Source organism: Onychostruthus taczanowskii, unplaced genomic scaffold (genome assembly GCF_017590055.1).
Source record: "Onychostruthus taczanowskii isolate IOZ18803 unplaced genomic scaffold, ASM1759005v1 scaffold10, whole genome shotgun sequence".
Classification (NCBI taxonomy): Eukaryota; Metazoa; Chordata; class Aves; order Passeriformes; family Passeridae; genus Onychostruthus; species Onychostruthus taczanowskii.
In genome coordinates this window covers 17,760,296-17,785,194 of record NW_024496526.1, presented here as the reverse complement: position 1 = coordinate 17,785,194, position 24,899 = coordinate 17,760,296, and the positions used below count along the sequence as shown (strand labels likewise).

The following is a 24,899-nucleotide window of genomic DNA, read 5'->3' as shown; positions in this document are numbered from 1 at the left end:
CTCTGTAATTTATAGACTAAAACAATTCCTATGTCTTTAAAATTACAATACAAGAAAGACCTGCTGGATAACATGATTACTCTTTAAAAGGGAGTATTCCAGAAGAGCAAATACCTCAGGCATCCTGTTGTATTGCGCAGAACGAGGGAAGTCTGAAATTTCATTTTATGATCGTCATCAAAGGAGGAGCTGTTCCATCCCGAGTGGGGCACTATCACAGTGTTTGTCAGCGTGGACAGAGCATCTCTAATGATTGTCATCTTCACGGCATCACACGAAGACAAGTTCCAGAGAACCCCTTAGAAGACATTTCCAGGGCAGAAAAGTCAGCAGAGCCTTGGCAAACAAACATGAAGCAACACTGACAACTTAAAAGACATTACTTTAAATATGTGATGTGATTCTAGAGCAGGCAGAACATGGAGAGCCAGCATCCAAAAAGGAGGAAAGCAAGGTGAACAAAGTGACCCGTGGAGGGCAGGGCTTTGGTTTGGTTTTTTGCCAATGATAAGGATGGTTTGCCCTGACATTCCTTCTACCTCGCACCATATACCAGGGATATCAGGTACTAAGGAGCAGAGCTGAACATACAAGAAGGGATATAAAAATCCTGCGGAAACTTTCTTCCTGGAAACAACAGCAACAAGTCCAGAGCATGTCCCATCCACCCATCAGCCACGTGGAACTGCTATCCATCTTTTATCCTCGGGCAGAGATCCCTAGTCCCCTGCCAGGAAAGTCTCCATACATGACATTCAGATACAGAAGTATGAAACCTGATGTAAATTACCAGTAGAACTGTATATACAAATAACACGCTGAACACAGCATTGAATCTTCTTTTGCATCATGAAACACAGCTTAAATAATTTTTCTGAAGAAGTCATCCTTGATCATAATTCAGATTAAATACCATACACATTTACGTAGTTAGGATCCATCTTACGAATTCTGCAAGATCTTACTTAAAACTGTTGTCAAGAAAAGATAAAAAAAGCCTGTAATAAAACGAATGTTCAGAATCAATAAACAAATACCTGCTGTGTGTGCGGAGACTCATATGAGGGAAAATGCACCCTAAGTGGAGCTTTAGTGCAACTACCTCAGCATTCACTTCTCCCAATGACTCTACTGATCAAGATAAGTGTCCAGAAAAATACCTTGCATTACAGCTCTCTGCTAATTTCCCTTCCAAGCTTACCTGTCACCAGCTCTTTGACCTCGCCATCGACTGACTTCCTCAGCAGGCGCAGAAGGGCAGGTATCCCTCCCACGTTCTTCATGGCTATTTTGTTCTCATCAGTGGACTTTCCGTAAACGAGGTTCCTCAGCGCACCACAGGCATTCTTCTGAACCTCCAGGACTCTGTGATCCAGGAGATCCACCAGGTGCTTGATACCTCCTAGCCTACAGACCTGGAAAGTGGAATGTGAGGACCATCAGCACCCACTGATCTCACCCACCTCACTCTACAGATGTAAAAGGCTTTTGTTTTTATGAGAACCTTATTGACTTGATTGCTACGTGGGACTGAACCTCTCCCCCCACCCCGCTGCAATGGCTGAGGGTCTTTTTCAGACACTTGCTGTGTTCAAAGAATTGTTATTGCATCTGCTTTGTTCCCAGTTTTAAAAGTGATTTCCTATACCCCAGAATATGTTTTTAGGGAATATTGGAAATAAGAGCTGATTATCACTGTGATCATCACCAGATCATCAAAACTACCACCTTTCCATCTCCCAGCAACAGTGAATTATGTGGGCTATCTTCTTACAAAAGTTGCACCAACATTTTGTTAACAAAAATAAAATTTATACTGAAAATAACATCTATCACACACACAAAGAGCATGCAAATGAAAAGGCAAATTCCCTCAAATCAACAGGTCACAGCTGCTTTGCAAAAACAGCAGGTCTTTGAATGCAAAGTTTCAAGAGATTTCAGTAATAATCTGAATGTTCACCCAGATGTATTCTGCCCCCACATCACAGTGGCATAAACAGTTTCCTCCATTTTCTGTAGGATTGGGCTCCTTTCCTTTGCCTGGCAGCTCACTCATTCCCTATGATGCTGTAAAACACCTTGATAAAAAACAGTGAAAGCACTCCAGAGCTCCTGGTTGTTCTTGTCTCCAGTCACCAACAGGTTACACATAGCCAGGCTCTGGCAAATCTGCTTTAGAGTTGTGCTGGATGACAACTTTAAGGTAAAAGATTTCCATAGAATTTCCATGCAGCTCTTATGACAGGAAGAATCTGAGTGTGCATAATTACAACCCCCAGGCACTTCAATATTCGCATCCACCTGGTACGCACAGGAACACAAGCGGGTCACACATACTGTGCCACGATGAAGAAAAAGGGAGGAGGCAAGAGGCCTGGTTTTCCTGCAGCAGCACCTACCTCAGTTTTCACTTTGTTATCCCCAAAGCAGAGGTGCTGCAGATAGGCAGCTGCGTTGGCCTGCACGGACGGGAACTGGTGCTGGAGCATGTGAATGACCTCCGGCAGCTCCGGATCTCGCCACGCAAACTCCCTTCAGCGGACAGCAACGGAGAGAAGGCGTTACTCACAGAGGAGGGGGGTTTACTAAGCACAACTACTGCAGCACCTTAACGGCTTTCCAACAATTCGCTTTTTCTGGAGTAAGAGGGCTAGAAGGAAACCCAGGTATAATGGGATAGCAGTGGGTCACATCAGCTTTTAGTCTTCCAGCTGGAAAAGGAACACTATATCCGTGTGCTTCAGTTGGACCACACAAATACAAATAATCACTAAAGTAACATGGACTCAAACATTTCAACCTACAAAAATCTCCCAAAAGTTAAATATATAATGCAAAAGATACCCCCGCAACAGTGCTGCTTAGGGGCATCATTTCCACACAACATTTTTCTCTCAGTGCTCGGTGTTCTCCCTAGGCAGAAGCCAATTGTACCTCAACAAAACCTGCACATCCTGAAGTGCTATTGTCAGAATCAAATGCTGTTTGCTTGATTTGAGTTATTCAGGGATTGTAAATTTAAAATCATTAAATAATATCTCCTTCATTAAACCACAATGATCTTGTGCAGACCAATCCTGGAAAAGTCATGAAACATGCCCAGTTTGCAAATTTAGAAACAGAGTAATTAATATTTGCTGGGCCATTTGCCTTCTGTAAAAGAGAACTGGAGGGGGATAAAGTAGTATCTTAAGTTTTCCCAGGCTCAAAAATCCAAGTAAAAAAAAAAAAACTAAAACAAACCCAAAACCAAACTCCCAAAACAATCACACAATCAATCAAACCAACCAACCACCCCACCAAAAAACCATAAACCAAACCCAAAAGAAATGAAAAAAACAGCAAAGTATGTTCCAAGAACATTAGCTGGGAAGCTGTTCCAAGACTAATGCTGGCCTGGCCATTCAGGTCTCTCCCAGTCACACAAAGGGGAAGTTCAGGTCTGTGCCCACTTTGAACTGCTCAACAATTCAGAGGCTTATTTTTCCATACTAATGATAGGAAAACCCTAGGGGAAACTGGCTTTCTAATAAAACTAGTTGCTTTCCCTCTCATTCCAGAGTGGTGCTTCCTAACAGCCCACTCTGAGGCTGTGTAACATGCTCCCCTGCCACAGCCTGGTGTGCACATCAGAAACTGGAACAGATTAAGGTAAAAGCTATTCCTCTGTAATAACTATTCCTCTGTAACAAGCTAAGAAGGTGCATCAGCAGTGACAACAGAGTCAGAGTTTCTTTAAAGTTCCTTGCTATGAATGGGAAGCATCCCTGCTATAATAACTCTTATTGCCACCCTACCAGAGCAGGCAGCCTCCAAGCTTTACTACCTAGAGCTAAGATTACCCTATTAACATCATTTGGATGAGTGCACCATTCAATTAAATGAAACTAATGCCATCTCTCAATATCTATTAACAAATTAAATATATCAATTTCCACTAATAAATAGAATAACAAAATCCATTAAAGCAGCATTTCCATTGCCGAGATGACAGGACTGGCCCAGACTAGAAAACTGCCTGGTGCTATGAGCCTGCTGTAGACGGGAGCAGGGGAATGCAGCAAAAAGCTCCAGTCTCACCATCTCTGCTTGAGGCTTCTTTGGAGCCCAGCATGTCCCCAGGACAGTCCTGGAGGCATGGCTCAGCCCAGCTCCTCCAGGATGAGCTGGCTTCTCAGTGAATCAGCAATCCAAGGAGGGACTGAAATTCCTACTAATTCCAAATCCACACCGAATGTGCACATAAGTCCTTCCAAGCTGTGCACGGCCAGGACTTTGATACTCCCAGGTTAAATAAAAGGTTTTAGTGCACAGTGTTTAGAGTAAATGAGAATGACGATACTACGCTTGTCAGAGGCTCACGCTGTGCACAGACATCTGCAACATCAAACCAGTAATTATTGCAGAAATATGCGTGTTCCCTTTCAAAATGGAACATTTATAAATAGTTTTAACACTTATTTTGTTTTGAAATTTAAGCAAGCTGTTCATAAAAAATTCATTCAAATAAATTAGGTCTGTACTTTCGAATTTTCAAGCCCCAATTCCCATTCATAGAAAAAGAAAACTCACTACAGTGTTAGAGGTTACTAAAAAATATTTTCAACAATCCAGTCCAATCTCATCAAAGTTGTGCTCCCTGCAATAATTTCTCCACAAAAACAAACACGTGTGACAGCTGTTTTTTCTCAGGGCAAGAAGCAGCCGTGTTTACTGTTTCGGCAGTAAAGGCGGAGATGTATTCACACGAGGCGGGGCGGACTGAGGGAAGGCTGTGCCATGCCCCGCGGGGACTTGCCTGGGGTCCTTGTGGATGCTGTCGATGGAGGGCGAGCGCGTGGTGCCGCCGTCGGGGTGCAGGCGGCCGTAGCCGGGCTCGGGCAGCCGGAACGGCAGCGCCCGCAGCGGCTCGGCCAGCGCGGCCGCCGTGGGCAGCCCGTAGGTGTTTCTTTGGTATGTGAGGGTGCTACGCTGGCTGGAGGATCGCTGCAGGTTACCCATGCCTAGGACAAAACAGCGTCAAAAACAACCAGGTAACAAGTGCCTGCTGAAGACAAGGGGCGACACCTACTTAACAGTGCAAGCAAAAAAGCCATCCGTCTTGAAAATGTGTACTGTGCTCCACGTTGCAAGTTGATGCCAGATTTCATGGAGCAATTTCTCAGTGTCTCATGGAAATGGAGAGGTTAGTTACAGAATGAAAGGTTTCGTGGGATCAGACTCATGCCTCAGCTTCCCTCAACAAATATTTAAAGTAGGAAATTTATCCCATGCCAACAAGCAGAAATCTGGGTGCAAAGTGTTTTCAAAGTTCATAATATCAATTCACCAACTGTACCAGAAAGAAAAAAGAAGTAAATAAAAATTCATATTGTTTATATGATAGTTTGCTTTTCCTAACTACATACATACATTTCCCCTGACAAAAGGAAACACGTGGATCATTGCAAAGATGAAACTGAGCAGTTCGGGAACAAGAACGTGTGTCTTCCAATCTGAACAAAGCTGTTGTGGTGGCTCTTATTCTTCCAAGGAAAATGGTATTAAGTAGATAAGTAAACAAAGAATTCCAATTCCTAGTTATATTTCTTCATTGGCACATCCTGACAAACTCCATTTATTCTAGGTTGTGGAAAGCAGGAGAATTGCAAAAACTGGTTGCTCCTTCAGCGCTATGCTCTTGGTATTACAGTTACATTAGCAAACATTAAAAAGTCATTTTCAGGTGTGTGAAAACATGGCATATGAATCGGACAGTTCTCTATAAATACTTCTAGAGAGTTGCTTAACTAAATCACTCTAATATTTTAAGAGTTTTTGGAAACCACTATACAGATTATCAATCAACCTTGAAGAACAAACTGCATTGCAACATGCATTACATTTCTCTCTACAGAAAATAAATCCTAATACTAATCTAATGCCTATGCTCTTCATAATACATGAGTGGCACTTCTGTGAGATACTAGAGGAATATTTTGGTTTCAATAGACAATCCTCAGCTGTAGCATTTACCATTATGCTTTGTTGAGAAGATGGGTAAAACAGTATTTTTACTGTGAAAGATGCAGTAGGTAATTTTAGCGGCAAGCTCTTGTTTTACTGTATTGATGAATAAAAAAACCCCATGAACCAACTCAGTTCTTAAGAGAGAGATGCACAGAGAATGCAAGAGAGGAAGCAATAAATTCTGTGTGTCATGGACACACTTATCTGGGATGTACCCGTGCATGTGCTATCAAACAGAAAACACTGTGACCCCAGCCTGACAGCGATGTATAGCCCCAAGCATTCCCTGCGAACATCACAAGAGCCTTTTAATTCCTGCAGGTTATTTTAAGTCCTTCCAACCTAGCTTCTGTCTCCACTCATTGATACCCTGTAGTTCTTCCTTCTGCACTGGCATTCCGTGAGCCTCCCCGGTCCCCGTGCCCCGGCACAGCGGGCTCGGACGAGCCGAGGCCGTCACCCACCGGAGCCGGTGCGGAACAGGGCGGCCTGGGAGCCGTGGTGCAGCTCGACGGTGCCGTGGTTGGGGCTGCGGTACACGGGGCTGTAGAACGTCCTGCCCTCGTAGATGGGGGTGATGTGCACGTCCGGGGACACCGCCGAGCGCAGCTCCTGCCCCAGCTGGCTGTGCTGGCTCGCGTACGAACTCCGCAGGCCTGCAACCAAGCACAGGGACATGCCCACGTGGCCCATCTTCAGCAAAGCAACACAGCTGTCAGGCCTGAAGCTTTCTTCCTTTAGCCAAGAAAAGGTGTTGTTTAAACTTACCAGTACATTAAATGGCCCATACTGAAAGGCTTGCTGCCAAACCAGCATTTCCTTGACCAAAAGTTTTGTCCATGCACTAACAACTTGAAATTTTCTGACTTAATTTTTTGGTATCATTTACAGTCTAAACCACAGAGAATAAAAACTGAGTCAGCACGCGTGGTGCACAGATTCAGCAATAACAGAGTAAGTATGGACCTGACAGAAATCCTGTCATGACAGAGGACCCAGCCTAAAGGGGCTGTAATCCTGAAACTGAAACAGTCCATAGCAGTAAGAGCAAACATCTGCTTGATAGTGGCAGCGGAAATGTAAGCACATTTAGAAAAACCTTTATAAAGGTTTAAATAGCCCATGATGTGAGTACATATAAACAGCTATGCTGCAGCTGGATTTGTATTTTTCACCTTGCTATATATTTAATATTTCATGCAAAACATATACAACTCTGTCAACTTTGGCATTATCACTGCAGACACTAAAGCTTTGGCAGTTATCAAAGCAGCAGAATATGTGAAATGAGCTATGCAAGTATGATGAAATGATGGAGGTTACAGAACAACTTCAAAAGTACAATGGAGTAGTGATGTGTAACAAAATGTATCCTTCATCTGTGTATTCCCCGCCCCCAAAATCCCAGACCTACTCTGCCACAGTGTCTGCAAGGAAAGCTTTGGGCCGTCACTAAGACAACACATCTACATGTGGTGAGAGCAGAGGACTTGAGCAGGCAAAGAGGGCAGCAGGGCTTTTCCCATCAAACTCATTCCCAACCCCTTATCAAACTGGCGTATTATTAAGTCTTACAAACAGAGGTGAGGGAGAAGACACATTTTCTCTTTTACTGAGGAATTAGAGCATTTTGGAGTTTCCTGCACTACAATGGTTCAAAAGAAAAACTAGAAATTGCCATCTGTTTCAAAGGGCACATGGTCTAATTGGAAAATCACCTTGTCTGTGCTCATTCAGATGAAGGTCAGAACAAAATCAGTAACACACAAAACTTCAAATGTAAAGCATGCTAACAAGAACTACCTCTCAGATGAATAGATTCTACCTTTTAGGGCTCTATTTTAAGCTAGTATTAAAATGGTTACCCTATATTTAACTTGAAGTATAAGATAGTCTAGAAATATCAGTGGAAAAACCCCCTAATATTCAGTGGTAATAAGCTATATATTTTAGGAAAGAACTAGATAAAAAATTAGTTCCAGGCTAGTATGCTTTACTTTGTTTAGCCTGCACACACATTTAAATGTACTTTACCTCTGAAAATGCTGACGTGCCTTTGTAAGACTTAGAATTTCGTTTAGCAACTTAAATAATGGGATTTAATTCAATGCATGGCTAGCAGTTAATAATCATAAAGCCAGTATTCATGAGGAACTTGCAACTGACACAATGTTTGACATCAATATTTACAACTGACCTGACACCAGCACTGCCACTGTGCCCCAGTGCTACAACACTTCATCCACAAGAGCAGGACCACATTCTGGGTTTTCCACAGCTGTGGTCTGCGCCCCTTACTCACCTGTGAGGCTATCTGGCCGCGGGGGGACCATCCTCTCATAGATATCATACTGCTGTCCATACTGTTCCATGTCATGAATTGTCCTCTGCAGCGTCGTCCCCAGGTGCTGTGGAACTGCCGTCATGCCAGAGCGCTTCGGGGAAGAGGACCCCAGCTGAGTTTGGGACGGAGAACCCACTCTGGTTTGCACATCAGTAAGGGCAAGAGGAGAGCCGACTCTGCCCGCGGTCTGGTACGGGGCGGTGCCGCTGCCGGGGTTTGCCTGCCGCGAGGTGAGCGAGCCGACGCGGCGCACGGCCGAGGGGGAGGCAGGCCTGTGGTACGGGGAGCCCGCCCGCTGCACGGGCAGCGTGGTGGACGAGTACGCGTGGGAGGGCAGCGGTCTCTGCTCAGCAGCGCTGGGAGAGCCGTAGCCGCTCCCCAGAGACGTCCGCAGCGACCCCCGCGACGGGGACATGCTCGTGCTGACCGCGTAGGAGGGAGACTGCGCTCTGGATGGCACCGAACTGACCCGTCTCATCACACGGTTGGGAGCGGTGTTTGCTGAAGGCTGTTGAAAATCAGAAACATTTGTGAGTTTTAGAATTTAGGTCACAGAGTGGATATTGCTCTCCTGTAAGACAGAGAAGTCAGCAGGAAATGCACACACCTTAACGGTGTATGCAGGTGGCTGGAGTGTACCTTCTACCCTAAACCTAATTCCTTCAAGTTTCCCTGTAACTTTTTTCTAAGCAATGCTTCTTAGTATATTAAATGACAATTTAACATTAAAAACCCACCTGTTTCTCATTCTCATTTGGCTTGCTACGTTAATTTTCACCTATGCTTTCCTTCCTCACTACTCAACCACTCTGGAAATTCAGGAACAGTAATGCAAAGAGTTCTGGTATAATCCAGAAATATTCTAACAATTACTGTCTTACCATCATTCCACTTACTGAAAAAGGAGGGAAAAGCTAGAAACCACAGAATGTACAGGAACACAAGTAGCACCTTCCTTTAAGAACTATGCTTACATACAGGCTAGCTTCTAGGAAGGTCTTCCCCCATTTCACAATGAATTTTGAGTGAGTGATGCTTTCTTGACATGCTAATAGCAGCGTACTGTGCAGTCAGGAGTGCTACTTCACTTCAGCTCCTGTGAACGACCCAGATCACAAGTGCTGATCCCAGCAAAGGAGTCTCTGCTGCAAGCCATTCCCGCTTTGTGTCCAGTGAAAGCATTAAACAAAAACTAATTTCGTAACATTAACTCCAGCCCATACAAAGGGGGCACGGCTAAACAGCTGCTGTCTCTAAACCCTGCTGGAGGCCGTGCACAGCCAGAGGTGCGCCGCGCACTGGTCAGAGTACCTGGACTGACGTCTGCCCCTCGGCGCGCGAGCTCCTCACCACGTCATGGTTGCTGAGGGGTCCACCAAGGGAATGCTGCTGTCTGATCTCTGCCTTGTTCAAGTTTTGGCTGTTATGGAAACTGCTTATTTCCTGGTAACCACTGTCAGAATAAGAATTCATTTGTGTTGAACTTCTTGAGTTACCTACAGACCCTGTAAACATGAAACCAGCATAAGAATAAAATCATCTAACAAGCTCACAAAGTATTATATAACTTTATTATTTGTTGCATTCATAACTGTATTACATTTTTATACAGTCAAAACAGAAATATATTCTAATATTTAAAATGCACACAACAGACCCTCACTTTCATGGAGAGATGTCTGCTCTGGTGAGTAGAGAGTCCCTTGCTCTGCTTCTGTCCTAATATCATAGGCATTGGTGTGAACACCCTCTGACACCTGGGGTTTGCTTACACTGGTGGGCGGAGGATCTGAAAGAATAAATTATTTAGATAAATCCAGTGTTTCATATGCAAGTTTCCTGCAAACTCAATAATGATCATTTCCTCATACATACTAATGGAGGACCAAACAGAATCAGTTTACTGGCAGACAGGTATCATCTCCCAAACACAATGAATAGAATGTTAATATAAATCTCTGAGAATTCTTTTACCTGAAAGTTTTGATGTAGCTCTACAGCTCTAATTTTTCAAACATATGTTCCAACCTATTTTAATGACAAATTAGTTAATTATCTACAGACTCTGAAGACTAGAAACACTGAGCCACTGTGCTGCAGTGCCCAGTGGATAGCTACCCTTGTCTTAAGGGCCTGTAATCAATACCTCCAGATGTAAAAGGCTGAGCTGAATTTCATCCCTGTTTGTGTACTATGAACAGTAGTTGCTGAAAATTTCTATATTTTTTTTAGTAAACTAATATCTAAATATTTGCCTCTTAAGCTAACTTCAGTTCCAAGAATGCCAGATGAACTGTAGAGACAAATGACAGTGTAGTAAGGAAAGGCAAAGAAGGCACAGCAATGCTTTTATGAAGAAAGGAAAAAGTTAAGAGTCTGGAAGAAAAGGAAAAAGATGAGGATACTGAATCAACATTATTTCAACAGAAATATTAAGCATTCAGTTATCATGTTAAGCAGGCAGCAAAGGTGCAGTAGAGAACCACAGATCGGTTTAGGTTGGACAAGCCCTCTGAGACCATGGAGCCCAGCTGCTCCCCCAGCACAAGGCCACCACTGCCCCATGATCCCAAAGTGACACATCCACGTGGCTTTTAAATCCCTCCAGGGACAGGGACCCCACCCTGTCCTGGGCAGCTGTGCCAGGGCTGGACAGCCCTACCATGAAGAATTTTCCCTAATATCCAAGTTAAAGCTCTCTGAGGAAGCAGAGTAGGCAATGGAGGTTATGTTTAAAGGTAACACCTGAAAGGTAAATTCTTGCCACAGAAACCCATGAAAGAGCCTGGAGCAAATCCAGCTGGAACATGCCAAGGAGCACCAGCCCAGCCCCAAGGACTGCTCGGTGCCAGAAGCTGTGGGTCCTGGGCAGCGATGCCTGATGCACAGAAATACTCTGGCTTCTACCAGTGGCTGCACACAAAATTCTGGTGTCTCACTACCTGCATAACGAGCCACAAGGAACATTCATACTAAAAATGTTACTCAGCAATTGCTATTATGAAGAATGCTTGAGCACTAGTCAGAGTTTTAAAAAAATCAATAAATCCTAGAAATCCTAGGCAGTCAGCAGTTATTTAGCAGTAGTACACTCTTAGGTCAAAACTAGCTTGTAAAATTTGAGGCTAGTTATTTTACTAGGAGTATTATGACCAAATTTAATTAAGATTTAATAAGAAGTGTTACTACACTTCCATTAGTTTAATCATCAGTATGCCTAGAAATGATCCAGAGAACCAACACTGCCAGAACTGACTTCACAGCCTGTTACACCAGCTCAACACCAGATGGTAACAGCCACCAGTGGGTGTTCCGTGTTCTTCGGAATGAAACACTTGGAGGACTTGGACATTTACATTAGGATTACATCCAACTTCAATACTTTAATCTTCAATCTTTTTGTTTATCTAATACAAGGCCCTATTATCCCAGTTACTGGATATTACATGATACTAAATCAATGTCAAACTGACAATCAGTTTGGGAAGAGACACAGGAAGAATAAGGTCCAATTGTGCTGTTCAGTGCAGATGTTCCCAGGACAGAGGTTTGAGCCCAATCTCACTCCCATCACGCACTACTCACCAGGCCAAAGCCTTCATAGGGCTAAAAAATAAAGATTGTTTGGGCTGTTTAACAAAGGCAAGAATGCACAATAAAATGAATTGTTGTCTTTCTATCTGACTCCACTACCATAAAACAGAAGGAATGCCCTGAATAAAATAATACCCTTCTTATAAATGGCTGATCTAATATTCTATTTATAAGTGCCTGCAAAAAAACATCACTTTATAGTTCTGTGAAAAATTCTGTATAATTCTACTGATGCAGAAAGCAATTACAGCTACAGTCACATCTTATCATACACTGATGCTTTGGACATAAACCACTACCTACAGTAACAGAAAAGGTGATTTAAGGCAGTGGTCTAATCCGTCTTTATCTTCAGTATTTTCAGATTAGAGTTCGTAAAGCAACTAGTGACACTTCCACAAAGCAAAGATTCATGGTGAATTGGGGAATAAAAACTTATAATCAAACCACAATCACAGCATAAATGTAAACAGGAAATGAAATGTAGATCACATTGGACCTTCTTCACCACATTAGGAACTTCTAAACAAGAAATAGGGGTTTTTCCCAACATGCCCACTTCCGAGCAATTACTTCAGGAATGGCTACTTTGAACATAAAGATGTGTGGAATACACATCTAAGTTTGTATTAACACATAGAACATTGAAACAGAAGTAGAATTTTTGGCCATATGTCAAATGACTGCTTAGCAGGGAGATGCACATAAGATTGCTAAAGAAAAATGCAGAAATGTGAAGGAAGAATTAAAGAACAAAATAAAAAAATGAGCTGGATGAAAGAAGGAGAGAAAGAGAGAGAGAAAGAGAGAGAGAAAGAGAGAGAGAAAGAGAGAGAGAAAGAGAGAGAGAAAGAGAGAGAGAAAGAGAGAGAGAAAGAGAGAGAGAAAGAGAGAGAGAAAGAGAGAGAGAAAGAGAGAAACTAATAGAAGGTCAAGGAAGAAAGTGAGCAAGCTATGGGAAAATCAGAAGAGAAAATAAAGCAGTGGAATGCAACTGGTTGAAATAAATAAGTAAAACAACACCTGAGAGCTCTCAAAAAAATCTGTACCAGTTGTGAAATATCATTGGGACATTATAGAGCAAGAGGAAATAATGTGATTAAAAAAATCGCCAACAAACAAAACCCACAAATCCAACATTCACATTGAAAAAATATTTAAGACTTGTTTCTCAGTTACATGAAAAAAACAAATTTGATTTTTGTTTAAAACCACTGCTGAAAGAATACCTGAAAAGCACCACCATGACTAGCAAAAGTTAAATGGCAGTGCAAGTAGGCTGTTGAGAATATTAGCTTTAAAATAAAGGAAAAACCTAACACGTGCCTCACCTCAGGTGCAGCAACAGAAACCATGAAAATACAATTATGCACAAGTTTAAGAACTTAATTTCCAAATAAAACCCAGGAATGTTGTATAAAGCAATGCCAATGGTGGTAATTATGAATATGCTTGATTGAGCAAGCAGCAGCAGACAGGGTCCCTGAGCAGCAGCTCCAAGGGCAGACAGCACCCTGCATGAGCAGGACAGGAAGGCTCTGCAGAACGGGGTTCATGCAGCTCACCCTGCAATGCCAGCTGCACTGGGATTGCAGCATTTTGGCCAGCATGACAAGAGCACACGGTCACCCAGCACAAGTGACTTGCAGGAGCCCTGTCCGTGCCTATCCTGCAGTGGCTCCTGCACATGCCCCCATCACTCCAGAGCCCACGGAGTTCAGAGAGCAACTCTGCAATGTCAAACATCAACTGATGCACACAACCTGTCAGAGCTCTGTGCTCTGCCTGTCAGGGCCAGAAGGGTTATTCCAACAGACCAGGGAATGCCACCTTGAAGATACAGTCCTACCCGCTCCCCCAATATAACCAGGAGCAGATGTAGCAGTACAAGAAAAATGCTTATTTTGGAAAGAAAGTTCACAATATCTCAAGGTACAAAAGTAGAAAAAGCACTCTCAGAAAAACCTCAACTTATTAGAGATTTTCTCAGTTAAGAAAGAACATCTGCAAAAAGAAAGAAAGAAAGAAACAAACAAACAGTTTTCAAGCTTAAAACATGCAGTATTTTTTCATGCTCCTTACCTGCCAAGGGGAAGACTCACAAGTAAATTTTACTTAATTGCAAGGAAGACCCAGTACATGACAAGCCTTGTGTTAGAGTCACAGCTCACACAGAAATGCAAAGGCACAAAGATACAAGAAAAGTACTTGCAACTACCTATAAGCTCAAGCACCTTTTACAGTAACATAGAGAACACATATGTCTCATATGTGACAAACTAACCATTAATGTCATACTTCAGAAAGGACACTTGGCAAAGATATGTAGCATTGCTGCTTAATGTTCCATTTGTGTCAAAACAAGCAATGAATGCCAAGAAAATAAATCTACTTGGGCTTAAAGCAGATTGTACATAAAAGATAATACCTGAGGATCTCCAAGGAAATGACTTCTCAGTAGAGCTGCAGAAAGAAAAAAAATTATCACACAAATGAACCATGTGGTTAATTTGGACTTTTCATTTTGTTTTTAATTAATCATAGAAACCTTTACAAAACCCCCCAGCAGAGAAAACGTATATAGTGATCTAAATATCACTCTTCAGTGCTTTATACCTGACAACCAAACCACTGGCTATCGAGTTCAATTTTCTGTTAGTCTGTGGGAATTCTTGATGGTAACTTGCTGTACAGCACAGCACCAGGCAGTGCAACCTGTCTGCAGCAGGACAGGTGAGAGCACCCCTTACGACACAAACTGCAGTTTAAGGTGTTATGCTGTCAGTGACAGCCCACACAGTGTGTGCCACCAGCAGCACAGCACAACCAGCGTGCACAGCCCGCAGACACCGTGTACCAGCAGCACCAAACATTTTGTTCGGACAGCAGCAGGTACTGCTCGTGGCAGGGTCCAGCAAGGGAGGTTTGGGGATCACCACTTGAGAGCATCTGGCTTCCACATATAAAGCAGTTCAAAAATCATAGGTCTCTTTCTGTTCATTTTTTCACTGTTTTTTCAGTTTCCAGCTTTCCAGAGAGATTTCTTTGTACAGAGCAAGTCAAACCACCTGACACACACAGCTACAATTCTGAGTGAGGTGATAGATGTCACACTGTCCAGGTTAGCAAGATGCCTTCAGAATCAACTACAGCACAGTCCAAGCAGGTGTCTGGTATCAGTGTAAAACACAACCTTCTCCTGCATTTTTCCAATACTGATTTTTTATCAAACTATCTTCACCCTTTTGTCCTTCCACTGAGTCATGTGCTTTCCTGTGCTCACACTAGTACTGATGAAGGCAAATGCAGAATTCATCCATGTGTTATTAACCTCAGTCTAAATATTTTTATGGGAAAATATATTTCCTCACTCAAAATATAAAATACCAAACTATGAATAATACATCATTTTTCACAGTGATTACAAGATACTGTTTTCCAAATAAAAAGCTCTTCAAAGGAACAATAGGCAAGTCCATCAGATTTGATTGTGTCTAAATATCAGCATGAGACACTGATTTTGGGTAAAATGTAGCAATTTCTAAATGACTTTTATTTTACTTCTTTCTACCACAGCTACTGATTACAAAAAACTAGCTTGGCCACATGAACAGCATGAGACACTTCTTTTCTAAAATGAAAACAAGCACTTAGGAGCCTTTTTGGAAACAAAATATTTGTACAAGAGCGCTAAAGACACATGCTAGCACAAACTGAACTGGAGTTCAATGAGACTTCAAGTAAAAGGAGAATTCCAATGCAGACTTCAGGTGTCTGAAAGTCAACCTCTGGCCCCAGAATTCTCATGCTACCTGAATACCAAATTTTCCACTCTTTTCCTTTTGCTCTGCTCTTGAGACTTTTTGGGAACTCAGTTCCTTACACTGAGGCAAGATGGCTGAGTGCTGCTGGCAGTGGATACACACTGATACTCTACGGTCACACACGCAAGGCTATAACCCAGAGCACATCCCTGCCCAACATACCTGACTACTTGAACTGCCTTTACAGGTACAGAACATAGGAATGAAAAAGGCTGCTCTGACCGTGGGTCACAGGAAGAAAGCTGCTTCATCAACACTTCAACTGGTCAAGCATTTAACTTGACTCTTATTAAATGATTTTGGAACATGTCTAGCATACATCACCTACTGATATCATCACTAGCAGGTGCAGTGTTTAGAAAACAGCAAATCTGTCAGCTTTGAGCAGTAACTCCAGTGCATTTCATTTCAGTGTTTAAAGCCTTTGTGATGACACACTGGAGGGCCCATGCCGAGCTGCTGCTGGAATTAGTCACAATGCTGTCTCTTCCTGACAGCAGCACGCAATATATCCAAAGAGAGCCCACACGTGGCAAGCTGAACTTTGGAAAATGTTAATTTAGCCCACTACTATCCTTGAAAAAGAATTAGGTCAGTAGAGTAGAAATGCAGAAATATTCCTCTATCAGAAATATCATAACAGCTTGGTATGACATACATGACATTTCAATTAGAGAAGATATGACAGTAACACAAATATTTGGTAACTGGAGACACAGCATGCATACAAAATGTGCTGAAATCCATTTATGCCTTTTGATTTTTTACCCTTTTGATGGTTTTGCTCACGTATCGGTTTGTACATTTAGATCGGTTTGTTTGGGTTTTTATTGTTTGAGGTTTTGATTAATTTGATTTTTTGTTGTTTGTTTGTTTGTCTTAATTTCACACCTTTTCCTTGCCATTTCACTGTTTTAGTTCAAAGCTATCTTAGATACAAAATTGAACCAGCTGCCAATCTGGAAAAAGTAAAAATCTGATACATGGAAAAGGTTTTGTATGAAAACATTTAGAAACAACACACACTAAGGGTCACCAGCACTGCTTTACATTTTCATGTGGCAGCTCGCAAACACTTTCCAGCTTTGAATTTCCAGGTTAGAACAGGGGCCAGCATCTCTCTCAGTGAAATGGCTCTGCCACTCTGCTAAGGCAGAAGGGGCTGGTGGAGGTCCCAGCTAGGTCTCAGCCCACAGCTGTACACAGCACAGCAGGCCTTCAGGAGCAACACTGACATTTAGGGAAACTGCAGATTTTTGAATTTGTTAAGCAGTGTGCTATTTTATTAAAAATTATGTAAACACACTTATGATCTCCAGTTCCTAGACTGGACAGGTCAATTCCCAGTGTATCTTTTGCAGGTTTTGCATGACATGAACCAGCTTAAGCCTTTTATCTCAGCAAGTACTCCACAAGGTGAAAAGTATTTCTGATTTAAACAGTACCACTTGAGCGAAAAGCAGTGATTTCCATCGCCTACTTTCCTGCTTGGCTATACTGCTGCTGTCATCAAGAAAAGGCAACAGATGAAAAAATTAAGTACTATTTATTAAATATTTATAAAATGGTGAAAAGCTGTAAAAAGCTAAAAACATAATTCAGTTAAAAATGTATGTAGTTCACACATACTCCTGTAGTGTCTCAGCTCCCTGTGGCTACGCCTCCACCGTTGGAATACATCTGTGCTGTGAGGGGCAGCAGCAAAGGGCCGTTCCCGGCCAGCCGGGCGCGCTGCCCGCCACGCTCCAGCGCCCCCCGACTGAACGAGCTTTCCACTTGTCCTTCAGCCTCCATTTTAAACACCTACAGCAACCACACATCCACAGCTATATACACTATACAGAAAACTTAGTGTCACCTTAAATTCTTACTATAGGGGGATTTCTCTAATAAAATGTCATGCACTAAACTCCATAAACTTGTATTACCCCTTACAAGCAACCACGAAAATCAGTATTTTACTTTTCTGGTTGAGACAGGTAAGCAGACATTTACACAAGTATTTTAAGAAAATGATGTAAGTTTCAGTCTTCAACTTTTCTAACACCTATCTTCTTGAATTCACCAATATAACTGATTCTTCTACCCACTCTGCCAGACCCTGTACCGGGAGCCTAAGCACTCCTATGCTCCCCCCCAAAACAAATTAACCAGCACTGCCACCAAAAACAGGTAGTCCTGGGACTTGCTGGCTGTTTCCAGGCGACCCTAGAAACCACTAGTTCTCCAGGTGTGAATTCAGAAAGTGTCTGGAATAATAAACTATTATCATTAGAGAGGCCTCTTGAAACTGTCCCATAACTCTTTACAGCAAATCTGCATTTTTTAATCCTTCAGATATTAATAGAGGTGAACAGCTATCAGTGAAAATATATTGTATAGAGGACATAAGCACCACTAAAAAGCCTTTAATTTATGGGACAAATGAAAGTAAAGTCATCAGGACCTGTACCTTGTGCTGGCGATACTTGGTGACTCTGCTCCAAGCCTACATCTCTCTAGCTGATTAGCCACAATTTGCCTTTCCACTTCCAGTTCTCTGGTAAGTCTTTGAAATTGAAGCTCCTGAAATTTCAAAATAAAAAGAAAAGCATTCTTGATGTTAAAAAATGGGTGTGGATTAACTCTGAAACAATCACTGATTCATCACAGTTGTGTGTTGTGTTTTGACTCTTCCTTAGGTGAATAAACTATAAAAGTGGAAATTAAATGTGTCTTTATATCAGTGATTCATGCAGATATTGATTTATCACCTGTTACAGAAAGAAAAACACGTTTAAGCATTCTTGGGTTTTATTACTCCTGCAATTAAAATTTTTGGGTTTTCTTACGTTACCACAGTCTAACAAAATCAGTGCCTATAAAGTCAGTCTTCAATTTAATCTATAAACAAGGAAACCGGAAAATATCCTAACCTTTCCAATTACAAACCTTCAAATCCTAAGCTATCCTACATTCTGACTGTATTTGGAAACCTTAAGATTTATAACTTCAAACTGGCTGAGTGTAGAGATGTGCTATTTCACCTTTTCTGAGTTCACCTTTTTTTATATTTCTTAGTCAAGGGTACCAAAGTTCTTCAGCCTTTTTAAGAGGCTTTTGTAATGCAACACTGCAAGGGTGATGTGGGAAATACCAGTGCTGCACAGGACGGGCGCAACTGAAATCTGGAACCATTTTCTAAAGCTCTCTGAACTCCAGACTATGTCACATCAAAGGATATTGAGGGCGTTTTTCCCCTCAGTTAGTTTTTATTGACCAGAGAAAAGGGTTCTATTGAGCAATGGCATTATTTTTCAAACTGATACTGCAAACCCTCTGAAGTTTAGGTAAACCACCTAAAAATAGATGAACACCAATATTTAGTAATCAGGTGAAGCACCAAGCAAGTCTTATACAGAGGTCAAGTGCACACGGAGCACTCGTTTGATGTGAAAGCTCAGATGACTGATGAGGTTTACTGCCCAGCAGCTGTCTGGAGCCAGGGATATCAGCTCCTGCAAACTGCTCCTTCACATCCCACATCACTGGGAACGGGGCGGAACCACTTCCCTTTCACCAACCACTCTCCACTCCTGCCCTTCCAGAGGATACATGCCATTGTGGATATGTCCAAACACTTCTGAAAACTCCCTAACCAAACTGAATAAACACCCTAATATCCCCAGTTTTGGCCAGAAAATGTAGGTTTGCATCCAGGACACGCTTCCTGTTCCTTACTATTAAACCAATATTTAAAAGCAATATCATGGATGCAAACTGCAAATCTGAAAATCTATTGTTATTTACTCATCTTTTAATTAGATGAATAAAATTAAACATGCTAGCCATCAATTGCTTCCATTCAACCAATCTCTATTAATTTCCCTTTCCATTACAGAAAAGGCATTAATGAACACATTATTCTAGAAAATGTCTTGCTGCCTAACATCTCAAGTAATAAATTGCCCATTTAAATAAAAATCCCTGCTTTTTGCCCCACACTACAAAAATTCAAAGGCAATTAAAACAGAAGAACTAAACTTCTATTCCTCTTGAGAGTAGAAGAGGTGAATGATATAAGTGGACAACAGAGCAACACATTTTACTTCATTTATTTAAACTACATTTAAATGCAAAACTCACTTGTATTCTATCAGAAAAAAACTGAGATAAGGAGAAATAGGAGAAAAAGTCAGCAAGCCTCATTTGTCCACTTCAGAGACACTTGCACTGCTGAGTTAGGAGCAATACCATCAGCTGTCTATTCACATTGTTCCTCACTTTATCTTGACCTTGACCAGAGAGCCACAAACGGCATAGTGCACTGAACAGCAGAGGGGTAAGAGGCCTGCAACCCATCTGCCAGTTTTAAATCACACTGATGCTTAGGAAGATCCAATGTGCTTTTGCAAGTGCAAGCATAAGTAACAAAAAAAAAAAAAAAATTCCAGCTCTATTTTCTAGTCTGACTACATTCTGGCATGCCCAGCCTGGGAATCCAATGAAGCAGCAGTTTACAAACTTTGAAACCATGAGTGCTGCCTTGTGTATGTGCCTTCTTAAATTTGAGCTCTGCAGCAGGTGCTGTGTCTTACATAACTATATAAATACACAAGATGGATAGTTTCAGAGCTACCATCTTTTTTACAGCTGGAATACCTCATGCTTTAAAACTTTTTTCTTTTACGTTAAGTCATATTACTATTATTATAGAAAACTAAGTCCTAACCAGCTCTAAATTGATCACCTTTCCAGTTTATGCTTCCTTATAATGAAATTTGATATCACTCTGAGTGTACACTGGACAGACCCCCACAATGGGTATCTATCAGACAGCACACTCGGCTGACAGGAATCTATCGGAATTTGTTTCTCTCTCCAGCTTCTCTGGGAGCAGTGGGAGAGCTCACTTCTTGAACAGGATGCTCCCTGCACAGAGCTCTGCCCTGGGCACAAACCACAACTCACCGACTCCTACAGCATTGGCTACTGACAAAATGGCATTGCAGGATTCAAATACAACTCCTAATAAGCTTATCAGCATTTGCAGCAGAACATCTATGTGTCAAGCGCATAGTAAAATCAGACATAAAATTACAGAACACACTGCCACACTGCATCCCAAGGAGGAAACAAACCTTCTTAGACAGACACACTACACTGGCTCAGCCAGAACTACCTTTACTCAAAATCATTCAACATACATTGAGGGGGTAAAAAGCAATCTGTAATTCTATAAACCTCTTTAGCAGCAACTACTTAATCACCTTATCAAACTGCAGCTTTTACATTCATAACCTAAAATTCCACTGCAAAGCCCCAGGCCATCATTCTTAATACGAAACTACACTAACAGCTTTAAGCACAATTTCAGGTCTGGATCAGGAAGCGCACATACACGGGGCAAGAAAGCAGCTGGATCTGGAAAGCAGCTGGTACCAGCTGCAGGCAGACAGGCTGCCGTGAGTGAAAACCAGAGCCCAGAACATTAGAGAGCTGTCTAATCTCCTTTTGTAGGCTGCAGCTTTTTTCAGAGGAGGGCCAAACCCTGTGTTGGTGTTGTAGTGTTCACACCAGGCGACCAACTGCTCTTCCTTGGCAAGCTCTGCCCAGCAGGAATCTTACTTGGGATGACATTTCACTGCACCAAGGTACAGGCAAGGCCAGTTACACCAACCTCAGCAGCTGAATCTTCTCTCTATGTAAAAGCTCGCTGTCTCTGAGAGGCTGGTGGCTCCAGAGCAAGGGACAACAACCACCACTGTGCTGGACTCTTGCCAGCAAGTATTTGAAAACAAGTAAGTAATGGGAATGCTGTTTGCACAACTGACCATGAAGACTGCCATTCTCCTGTTGCAGGCACTGGATAATAAAAGAGGGTTTAGGGGCAATTCTGTTCCTTCTGTCTGCATCCTATCATGATACCATGTTGCAGATTCACCTTTTTTATTTATGTTAACGAAGAACATTTATCCCTCAGTAACATAGATGAGAATGAGGAATTTACATTCACCGTACTGAAAAATAAAAATTACTTTCTTCCTGCCCAGTTGTGATTTGAGGACCTCTGGAAAAACACAGACAACTTTAAACAAACAGTGGTCCAGGTGGCTAGTAAAAGGTTTGCTACTGACAGCTCTGCAAGAATCAGTAGCAATTGCACAAGCAATGAAGAAAAGTCACACATTCCTTTCGAATGGTTCATGCCTGGCTAGTCAGACACAGACAGGGAAGCTGGACATCAGAGGGAGACAGTGCCTCCAACAGACAAAGGCATCTCTTGCAGCTTCTTGACTTGACCAGTTCTCAGTGGCTGCTGTGACAGAAGACTGGGCTAGGATGGGCTGGCACTCCCAGTTGCAGTTACAGTGGGATATGTTAAGTTGCTTCAAATGCCAAATGTCACTGTCTATGAAACATTATGAAGGTAATTGTAAGCTGAACTACAAAATGTTTTCTAATCACAAAAGTGTTGTATGTTGAACAATTGAGCTGAGCCTCTTTCAATAGCTCGTTACTCATCTAAGAAAGTGTAGCCTGCATTTGAGAGGAATATTTTTACCTTGTGTTTACTATTTCTTATTCAACTTTAAACGCAGTGCAGAGCCACACAACTTCCATCACCAGTGAAAGTTCACACAGGGATACAGAAAAGGCTATTATATTTTGGATATTTTCATGATATAAATGTGCAACAAAAGAAGAGGACAAACAAAACAGAAGTTGATTTACACCTTCCTTTAAATTAACCTCTTTCACTCATCTGTGCAAAGTTCTCTGTTCCTAACTGCCATAATTCAGAGCTAGATCAAGAAACTGACTACTTAAACCCACACTGAATACTGTATTTTCCAAAATGGATGTCATACCATAGTGACCCAATATTTAAATTCTCTACCAGAATCCATTGCAGAAAAAGCCTATACTTCTAACTAACCATATTAGAGCAACCTCAATATTTTCTGTAAAAATTAAGTTTACTCACGCATACAACTGCATTTGCATGCTTTCAGAATCTCAGTATCTTCCAAAACAGAAGACAAAAGATAAAAAATTGGACAGTGTAGAGAGAATCACAGATTCCAGGATGTGAGATGACACAGCTACAATTACTGGCTGATCACACTTACTCTGTATTCAACAGCAGCAGACCATTAAAGCCCTTAATACTTTTATGCATGCATTGTTCACTAGTCTGGTACAACAGTTTAGTGCTGCTCTAGCTGACGAGAGATCAAAATTTGAGCATTTTACAAAAAGCTTACTGTTGCCAGTGGCAGGAGGGAAGAATGGCACTGGAGGCATTCCCGGACTGCCTGTGACACATCCTCTCTGGAAGCTTTGTGACAACACTCGGGCAGCTCGAGTCAGTGCTGGAGCCAAGGGTACTGCGCTGCCAGCTGGGCACCAGGGTTCAGTCGCTGCTGAGCAGACAAGCTGATAATCTAAACCAAGTGTGCTACACAAGGTGTCAATACTCCAGCATTTGTCAGAGGCCCCCAAGGTTCCAGATAGCCTCTTTTTCAAGGGGAGTTTCTCCTCTCAAGCCTAACAGTACAAAGGAGAAAGGCAAATTAACTTTGGGTCATCATATGGATAAAGGAGGACAGAGAATTTTGATTAAGGAAATGAGCTAGCTATTTCACCTGAGACAGCAGTGGCATTACATTTATTCTACAGCAAGACCTTTAGGAAGTTGACATCTCAGACTTGACTCACTGAACCTACAATGCTGGTAAACAGCAGAAAGTCTAAAAACCAAAGTTCTAGGATTAAGTAGGCAAGAGTGACCTATGCAATTGAACACAACACTAAGAGAGCTGGAAGAAAACCCCAGTTCTTCCAGCCATTCACAAAACGTTGACCAAGACTTTTGTTTCACTCACGCCACACTTGGGAGTCCATTCAATGAAAAGTACTGCCTTCAATTCAGAACTGCCACACATTTATCACCTAACTGATCACTAGATGCATGCAAATCAGAATTTCAAAGTTTGTGCCCAATTACTGAAAGTGCATTTGATAAGTCTCTTTTCAGGTATCTCCATGAAGTGACATGCCTACACAGACTACTGAACGTACAGCACTACCCATCTGAACTGTAAAGCAATCTCCAAGACTTCATATCAATAGTTCTCAGTCAAAAAGATGCTTTAACATGCAATAAAAAATCGGCAGAATGCATTCTTCCTTCTGTTTCCATCTGAAAAACATAGAGGTTTGCTCCCTGCTCCCACACCCTATAAAAAGCATCTCAAAAATAATGTAAAAATTTGTACTTAATAATGAAGAAAAAAAGTGAGGTGCACATTCTCTATTTATACAATACAGTTCAATACACTTACACAAAAGGAAAAAATTTTGCTGAAGTCCTGAACAAACAACAGAATGTTCTAGAAAAACATGTAGAGAAACTCAAATACTTTCCATCTGAAAGCATATCCAATCATTCTTACTCTGTCACCTATTTACTAAAGAAACGGTGACAAGTTGCCCATCTCTAAGTGTCACAAACAGATAGACCAAAGAACAAACTAAAAAAACAGCCACTGCTGCAAGTGCTTCTGTCTTAGAAAACACATTAAAATCAGCATATTCCCATTACTTTTGAAAACTGCATTGATGAGTGGCTTTTCCTGCGAGACCTTTTCTCAGCCCAACCACTGAAAACTAATGTGCTAAGCATGAAATTCACAATTCCAAATGATCCCATTTAATCTTGTCAATTCAGCAGCAGTTCATTCCAAATCCAGCAGTATACAGCTTGAACACAGAAAATAGCAATGATTCCATAAACCTACAAGAAGCAGTTGGCAATTAGCTGCCCTACATTACAAACCCCCCAAAATACCATGCTGTCCCTACAATTTCTGATAAATTGTTATTTTAGTATGAAAATACTCAATTTACTTTTAACTTGGATAAGAGATTCCCTACAGAACTCAACTAAATGTCTATGCAGGATTCAGAACTCCCCAGGATTCAGAAGTATAGACATGTTTTACTTTTATCTAAAACTTGTTTCAGCAATTCCTAAGATACTTCTACCCATGATAGTATGGAAGCCTTGTAACATTTTAGAAGTGAAATTCATGTTTTAGGGAAAAAAAAAATCCCAACCCTCCCCTAAAACAAACCCACAG

General features: G+C 41.7%; 1 protein-coding gene across 9 annotated transcripts in view; it reads right to left on the bottom strand.

Moving 5' to 3' along the window:
• PKP4 (plakophilin 4) overlaps positions 1–24,899 on the bottom strand; it is a 48,590-nt gene that overhangs the window by 10,108 nt on the left and 13,583 nt on the right. For 3 of the 9 annotated variants that reach the window (XM_041405769.1, XM_041405789.1, XM_041405778.1), the window contains exons 3-12: positions 18,227–18,339; positions 14,379–14,413; positions 10,014–10,145; positions 9,668–9,861; positions 8,315–8,864; positions 6,477–6,668; positions 4,802–5,006; positions 2,403–2,535; positions 1,202–1,415; positions 115–298 (exon numbers count right to left, since the gene is read on the bottom strand). In XM_041405769.1, coding sequence (XP_041261703.1) covers positions 115–298; positions 1,202–1,415; positions 2,403–2,535; positions 4,802–5,006; positions 6,477–6,668; positions 8,315–8,864; positions 9,668–9,861; positions 10,014–10,145; positions 14,379–14,413; positions 18,227–18,339 — 1,952 coding nt within the window. The remainder of the gene's footprint in view (positions 1–114; positions 299–1,201; positions 1,416–2,402; positions 2,536–4,801; positions 5,007–6,476; positions 6,669–8,314; positions 8,865–9,667; positions 9,862–10,013; positions 10,146–14,378; positions 14,414–18,226; positions 18,340–24,899) is intronic. The other 6 variants (XM_041405800.1, XM_041405846.1, XM_041405810.1 and 3 more) reach the window with 5 other exon arrangements.